General features: G+C 35.3%; 1 protein-coding gene across 1 annotated transcript; it reads right to left on the reverse strand.

The window, feature by feature from the left end:
* Positions 1-1349: 1349 nt before the first annotated feature.
* LOC142624098 (pentatricopeptide repeat-containing protein At2g36980, mitochondrial) lies at positions 1350-3631 on the reverse strand. The gene has a single exon (XM_075797603.1). The coding sequence runs from the start codon at positions 3372-3374 to the stop codon at positions 1476-1478; it is 1899 nt and encodes a 632-aa protein (XP_075653718.1). The 5' UTR covers positions 3375-3631; the 3' UTR covers positions 1350-1475.
* Between the last annotated feature and the right edge of the window lie 4782 nt (positions 3632-8413).

Consider the following 8413-nt stretch of genomic DNA (forward strand, 5'->3'; position numbering starts at 1 on the left):
TGCATAATAGTTGAGTTAACAAACTTTTATAGTTTTTATTTGAATCTACACTAAGTATGCGTTTGGATAGAGTATACAAAGTCACGTCTTGCGTCTTACGTTTGCATATTTGTGGGACCCACTGCTACAGTAGCAGATTGAACTTAAATGCATAGCTTTTTTTTTCCTTCAACGCACCGTTCTTCGTGTTCTTCATGTTCTTGAAACTCAGCAAACCCATCAAAACAGAAGATCAAAAAACCAAAACCAAGACAGAAGCCACCAATCTAAGATTAAACCAATCAACCCATCAAACCCATACGAAACCTAAACCAAATCAAACCCATCAAATCCATATGAAACCCAAACCAAATCAAACCCATCAAACTGATCTACCCAGCAAACACAAATCAAACCTATCACCAATCTCAACCTCACCCAGCACTACCGACTTCCCATACCAAACCCATCAAACCCACTGCCGATCAACCCATCAAACCCACTGTCGATCAACCCATCCACCACCACTAACTTCCCATACCAAACCCATCAAACCCATTGCCGATTAACCCATCAAACCTACCGCCGATCAACCCATCCACCAAAGGGATGGGTATACCAAAGGGAACCCGATCTTTGCCGGTGTCGGACTAGGTTGTCTTCCTTGTGGATTTCTCTTCTAAGCTCTTCGCCAACGTTGGACCGATGTAGGTCTTCCTCATGGATTTCTCTGGTGGGTGTGGAACTCTCTTCTCGAAGACACAGGCGTTAGCTAGGGTGGGTGAGGAGTGAATAGAAGAAAAAAAAAAAGTAAAAACGCGACCCTTAAATACTTTCAGCTAAGCTACAGTACTCGAACCCAAAAATAATCAGCTGGCGTTTTTCACTTATTTGCTACAATGTTTTCAGTTTTCAGCAAAATCAGCGGTATCCAAAAGGACCCTAACACCAATTTTTTACTTATCACTAACAATATGTCATATCATCAGTTATGAAATATTTTGCTAATTTTTTCTTTTTGTGTTTATAGACTTTCTCAATTGTTATAACAAATGGAAATAAACATGCTCATCTTTTAGCTAAATTTGCTTATGATATTGTTGATTACTGTGCTTGGATTGAAGAGGGTCCTTATTTTATAGAACAAATTCTTCTCCTGATGTATCTATGGCTTTTTCTATTTAATGAGTTTTCTATTTGTTATCTTTTTATCTTTTTTCTTTATATTTGAAAATGTGGTTTCTGTTTGTTATAAAAAATTAAAAAAAAATGGCATGCAAGTGAGCCAGTTACACAATAACACGTTAGTTCTTCTAGTTCACCATAGGTAATAAATCATCACGCAATTGGCCACTTGCATTCAATATGCCAGAGAGATTGAATCTTTCAATTGTCTAAGTGAATGAAGGGCATGAGAAGATGAGATTGAATATTTCAATTGCCCTATCCTAAGTAGATAAAGTAGATGATTAGTTGAGTTAGTCTCAAAAGTCAAATCACCTAAAAAATGTAATCTCAAATTTTCTTTTCTCAAAACCAATAATACATGGATTTCTCATTTCAAATTCAAGGAAGTGCAGTATTTTACAGATATCTCCCAGGTATGGATGTGAATGGTTCCCAGCAACAAAAGCGGTCACCTTGTTTCTCACTTCAATCCAACTACAACCAGGCATTTTCTTCACACCTTGGTCCAACATTGCCTCCCTAATCATCTCTGCTTCCTTCCACTGTCCACTTGCACAATACAAATTTGACAACACAACATAACTTATCTCTTTCTGAGGTTCTAAAATCTTTAAAGCTTCCCCCAAATGTGCTCCCACCCTTACATTCCAATGCACAGAACATGCTCCAAGCAGAGCCTCAGACGAGCTGGCTTTTGCATTTTCTGTTGCTGAATACCTATTAGCCAACTCTGTTGCTTCAGCCATGAATCCACCTCGGCCAAGCATATCCACCATGCATGCTACATGATCCATTTCAGGGCAAATCCCATAAACAGAAACCATAGATTCAAAAAAGAAGCGACTTTTCTCTATAAGACCCAAGTGGCTACAAGTCATCAACAGGCCAATGAAAGTTACTTTGTCAGGTTTTACTCCACATGCTACCATTTGTTCATAAAGCCATAGAGCCTGGCCAGCCAGTCCATGTAACCCAAATCCAAACAACATTGCATTCCAAGAGACCACATCCTTGTTAGGAATTTCATTAAATGCACGGCTTGAACCTTCTACATCACCACACTTGGCATACATGTTAATTAAACCATTGCCAACATAGACATCAGCATTCATACCAAAGTGAATTATGCAACCATGGACCATCTTACCATGCCCTAGTACTGCCAGGCTAGAACACGCATGAAGGACAGCTCCAAAAGCAAAATCATCAGGCTGTACGCAATTTCTCATCATGTCAACAAAGAAGCAAAGAGCTTCATCTCCATTCCCATTTCTTGCGTACCCTGCAATCATAGATGTCCATGAAACTATATTCTTCTCAGGTGCTTGCTGAAAAGCTAGAAAGGCTTCCTGGGTGTCCCCTACTCTCATATGGGCATCAATGATCGCATTCCAAGTCACTTGAGTGAGGGTTCCAAAGGACTCAAAGATCTTCATAGCATCATCCGGGCAATCTAGTCTAGCATAAAAGCTTAATACTGAGTTCTTAGCCTCCACTGCAGAGCTCCAACCAGTCTTAATTATAATTCCATGCACCAAGCATCCATACGAAAATTCTGATGATTCAGAACATGCATTCATGAGGGCACTTAATGTCCACTGATCTGGCTGACACAGACTCTCACGCATCTCTTTAAACAAATTCAAACATAATTCCACTTCACCACATCGAGCATGACTGGCGATCAGAATATTCCAAGCAATTTCCTCCTTTTTTGGAATCATGTGGAACACTTCGTGCGCAGAGTCAAATTGACAAGAATTTGTATGCGCAAACAAGAGCGAACACCAAGTTACTTCATTCCTACTTTGCATATCTTCAAAAACTTTGCTAGCACTGAAGGGACGCAAACACTTCCCGTACATGTCAATTAGCGAATTACAAACCGGCAACGAAGATTGGAACCCGGAAACAATAACCAAGGCATGGATTTTTACTCCGTGTGTAAGTTCACTTGAGCCTGCACACGCACTCAAAGTTGCGGTGAACGAGTAATGGTCGGGTTTAGTGTTGGAGATTCTCATGTGGCGGAAAAGAGACAGCGATTCTTGGTGAAGACCCAGTTGAGAATAGCCAGTGAGCATTGCGTTCCAAGCGACCGCGTCTCTGTGAGACATTTCGTCGAACAGTTTGCGAGCGCATTTGATTCGACCCGATCGTGCAAGTACTGATATCTTAGATGTAATTTGGAATAAATCTGAGTGCATTTCATTCTATTTTCAATTCTCAGAGACACGCGCTAAGGTAAAGGAGTTGTTTTGAATGTGGTTGGGAGCCTGTGAAGCAGACAGGGGCTCAAAAAATCCCAAAAACAAGATATCATTAACATACAAAGTAAGAAGCACGCAGAGTGTGTATGGCAGATACACTAAAGAAAAAAAAAATTTCAGTTTTTGCGCAGTGAGTAATTGGAGGTTCGGTGATTAAGAGGACACGGTGTTGGACTATTGAGGTTGTGCATGGAAAACAGTTCCGTCTTTCCATTTTCTCCCTAATTTCTGGTTTTGTTTATACTTTAGTTAAATTGCATAAATGGGCCTCAAACTTTATCATTTATTACAAAATCATCCTTATATTGAAAATATTTCGAAAAAGTTCTAAATGTCGTTTGATGAATAGAAAATATTGACGAAATAAATGGAATTCACCAAACAAATTATTGCTTTGGAGATTGGTTCCATAGCGGTAATAAAGGCTCTTAATAGTGACTAGCCTCGTCTCATGTGCTTTGCGGGTGTGATGAGACTTTTTTGTAGCAAAAAAAAAAAATTTTGTGTTTTTATCTATACTATTATTTAATCTATATCTTACTAGTATTTAAGGCTTTTCCTGTCTGGATTCCACATTTTGGATGCCTAAAATACTCTTATCTATACTACTATTTAAGGGGCTTCTTCTGTTTGGATTCCACATTTTGGATGCTTAAAGTACCCTCATCATATCTACTTACAAATTTTCAACTAATGAGGATAAATATGTAAATTAAAACTTTTACACTTTAAAACCCACAAACTCACGTACGCTTTGTCAGTTTCTCTCTTTGCAGTTTCTCTCATTCTTCTTCAGATCGAAGAAATTCAATTTAGCTCTACATCCTCTTCTCTCTTCTTCTACTTTTAGATTTGAGACTCCAACAGCTTTTTAGGTTTTATCTTTTGTAAGTTTCTCTTTCTTTTCTTTTGTTTATCATTGACTTTTTTTGAGTTCTTACCTGCCATGGCTGCCAAGTGCTTACCTGTGGGTTGTGGGTGAATGTGATTAGGGATTTAAAGCTGTTTGTGCTTGAACTGGCGGCTTGAGAAAGGACATTGGTTAGGGCTCTTTCTTTTTCTTTTTGCAAACACTCTTTTGGGTTTTTTTATTTATATTTATTTTTTAATAATAATAAGAGTTTACGCTTTTTTTTAGGGGTAGGAATTTACTCTTCTTCTTTTAGAGGTAGGAATTTATGCTTTTTTTTTTAAGGGGATAAGGAGAGAATTAGAGAGGTTTACGATAGAGAAATCGTATTGGCATCGATATATTTACTTATTGTAGGTATTGTTGTTTGAGAATTTGGATTGAAATTCGCTTAATTGGATTTCGTATGCTTAAACTTTGTTGCTGATTGTTTGCCTTTTTCCTTTTGTTTTATAGGATTAATTATGCCATGTACGAAGAGCTTGACACCCCCAAGACATGGAGCACCCAAGAGAGGTGTATAGGTAAGTTTGTGATTCTTCAAAACTTCTTTTTGTGTTTGGTAAAGTTGATGTACTGCGTAAAAGTTTATGTTTAGAGTTAAAAATGTGGAGAATTGCTTTAATGGATTGTGTTGTTTCTTTTTTGAATGAAGATTGTGTTGCTTGGTTTCCCAATCTACATCAAACACAAACTCTTTGACCACTATTATTAATAACATGCATGCCTGCTACTTGGTTTGGTGTTTGTTTTTTAGGAATTTACGGTACACTATTTAATTTGTTTTTCAATTTAAAACTAACACAAACTTTTCTTTTTTTTTTTTAATAGGAATTTACGCTACTTTTTTTATTTTTGAGGGTATTACACGCTTTTTCTAGAAGGAACAACTTGAAACATTCTTACTACACATTATACGTAATACGCTACTTTGTTTCCCAATATCCTAAAAAAAAAAATTAACTTCTCATTCAAAATGTATCAGTTGCTTCAAAATCAAATTAGTACAAAAGAAAAAAAGAAAACCCTTCACACATAAAAGAAAAAAAAATTGATATTCTTACCACCCATTTATATTCAAATGATTGATTCTTATATGTATTCGTTATCTATTAAAATTCAAAAACTTCAATTATTTAAAAAATAATAAAATAAAAGTAAATGTTACCACAATTCTTATCTCAATTCATACAATTATCAAAACTGATGTGGGATGAAACACTCAAATCACCCAAACCGTCCATGGACGGTCATCACCTCGGCAGCCGTCCAGAAGTTATTCTCAGGACGAGGGTAACGAACAAGGACGTCCAGAGGGTGATAGCGAAGCTACATCCCTCGTCCGTGGGATGCGCACAGCCTACCCTGAGAGGACTCGTCCACGTAAAGATCCATGGACTAGGATTTTACACTTGGAATCAGCAGGTGCACTCGACGAAGGAAATTCAGGACGAGGGTATCATACTTAGGAGAATCTCCGAATATAATGTGACAATCCCTTATCCCACGCGTAACGGTCATGTATCCGTTGTGAAATAGAAGTGTAACTCCTGAACGGTTATGGCAGTTACGTTTAAGCCTCGAATCCAGGAGAGGTTCCTATTTCGATAACCGTCTATGAAGGCACTATATAAAGACTGATTCAGACAAGGCAAAGGTATGTTCAGTTTTTACTCAAAAAAAGTTGGAACTCAGATTACTTAGAGGGAAAAACTAACTTTACCATCGGAGGATTTTTGGCCGGCAGCCCCGGTCGCCTTTGATACGCTTTTCTTTCTTTTTCAGGCCGTAGAAAGAACCAGTAGTCCTTTCAAGTCCGAAGCATCCAGCCTACTGATTTTCTTGGCATCATCAAAAACAATTATCTTTTGAACAATAAAAAAACACTTTACTGAAAATTCATCCACTCTCTTCTCAAAAAAAAAAAAAAAAAAAACAACAACAACAACAAAGAAAGAAAAAAGAAAATTCACCCACTCTTTCACCCATGCACGTACAAGTTTAGGAGTCTAGCAGTTACAATTTTTATTTGACTTTGTCCATTCTTATCCTCACGTCCTATCTTTTAAGCAAATTCAAATTCAAAAAGAAAAAAAAAAAGTCTTTGATACGTTAAGAGCACTAGAGGTTTGGTATCAAACCAAAAAAATAAAAGATTGGTATCTTTCCTTATGTATTCTATTATTGACATTTTAGTTTTTATGTGTTGTGATTTTCATAGGTTGTGATTTATTTATTTGTTTCAATTTGGTGGTGTGTTGGTGGGAATTTATCGGCAAAACTTTGATACAATTGTTGGTGTATCTCATTTATATGCTAGGCACCTCTCTCTCTCTCTCTCTCTCTCATGTTCTTTTTAAATTTTTAGTTTTTTTACTGCCTTATTGCGGCCAAGTCTTTTTTTTTTTTTTTTTTTTTCTTTTTAGATTTTACAATTTCTAATATAATTCTATTACCAAATTATGGCATGTTGATTTTGTATGTTGGTTTTGTGCATATTGTAGAAGATTTGCACGGATAAGGTCTTCTGGTAATGGATCAATGTCTTTGCACTCAGTTAAGTAAGGATGAACAATTCAGGTGGATTGATATTCATGTCTATATCTATACCTTATTTTTTGAATTTTTTTTCCTTTTTTTTTTTATAATTTCTTATACAATTTTATTAGCAAATTATGGCTCCAAAAAATCAAGATGTCCATGAACATTTTTTTTGTTGTTGTAAATTTCAAATTTTCAAAAGAAATTTAACAAATCTTTTACACACCCACATTTTCCTTTGTGCTACTTTGTTACACTGTTATCAACAAGAAAGAAACTTAATTCTAACTTCCTTGATTAGGCCCGTAAACAAGGGATTAAAGCTGCCAAATACAACACACTTGCAAATTTGCGATACAATTTTTCCTTTTTCTTCCTATTTTTTTGACATTATATAATTTTTGCTTTTTTTAAAATAACAAATGAGGTTTTTTTATTGATCTATAGCAACATTGCAAATGCATGTATAATAAATGTTCCTATTATCTTCAAATTATCAAAACATCAATCACTGGACCCTCATAAAAAATAAAAAATAAACATCAATCACTGCATTAACAAAATTGCCAAAAAATGATGATAATTACGGAATACTAGCCTTTGAACACGCAGTCACGCGCGTGCTCAAAGGCTCTTCTATTTTGGATAAGGGTTAATTTAGAGCATTTATTATAATTTGAAATTACTACATTTTTCAATCACAAAAAAAAAACCTAGGGTGTGATGAGTATTGTGTGTGGTAAAATAATTTTTTCATCACACACAATACTCTTCACACCCCTAGATTTTTTTTTTTTGATTGAAAAATGTAGTAATTCCAATTATAATAAATGGTCTAAATTAACCCTTACCCAAAAAATAGAAAAGCCTTTGAGCACGCGCGTGTTCAGAGGCTAGTCATATCTACTTACAAGTTTTCAACTAATAAGGATAAATATGTAAATTAAAACTCCTACACTTTAAAACCCACAAACTCACGTACGTTTTGCAGTTTCTATCTCTCATTCTTCTTCAGATTGAAGACATTTAGTTTAGCTCTACATCCTTTTTCTTCTTTTTTCTTTAGATTAAAGATATTTATTGTCAGAGGCTCCAACAAATTTCCAGGTTCTATCTTTTGCAAGTTCTTCTTTGTTTTCTTTTCTTTGGTTTATGATTAACTTTCTTTGAGCTCTACTTTTTTTTTTTTATATGTATCACGTTAACTCTCTTTTTTCTTTTTCTTTTTTAATGTAATTTTGAAATGAATGCTTCATCCATATACTCTACCACTATACTTCTTAATGAATTGTCATTTCATGTTGTAGGTATTGTAATCCAAAGACAGGGCTGCTTTATGCTACAAAAGAAGTATTCAACCAACAAATTTTTAGGTTCTATCTTTTGAAAGTTCCTCTTTGTTTTCTTTTCTTTGGTTTATGAATGACTTTCTTTGAGTTCTACTTTTTTTTTATATATATATATTTTTTTATGTACCACGTTAACTTTTTTTTTTTTTTAATGTAATTTTGAAAATTTGAATTGA

Source organism: Castanea sativa, chromosome 2, assembly GCF_040712315.1.
Source record: "Castanea sativa cultivar Marrone di Chiusa Pesio chromosome 2, ASM4071231v1".
Classification (NCBI taxonomy): Eukaryota; Viridiplantae; Streptophyta; class Magnoliopsida; order Fagales; family Fagaceae; genus Castanea; species Castanea sativa.

What these genes read in the sequence shown, in the direction of transcription:
- LOC142624098 (XM_075797603.1), bottom strand. Translation starts at nt 3,374, where the DNA reads ATGCACTCAGATTTATTCCAAATTACATCTAAGATATCAGTACTTGCA.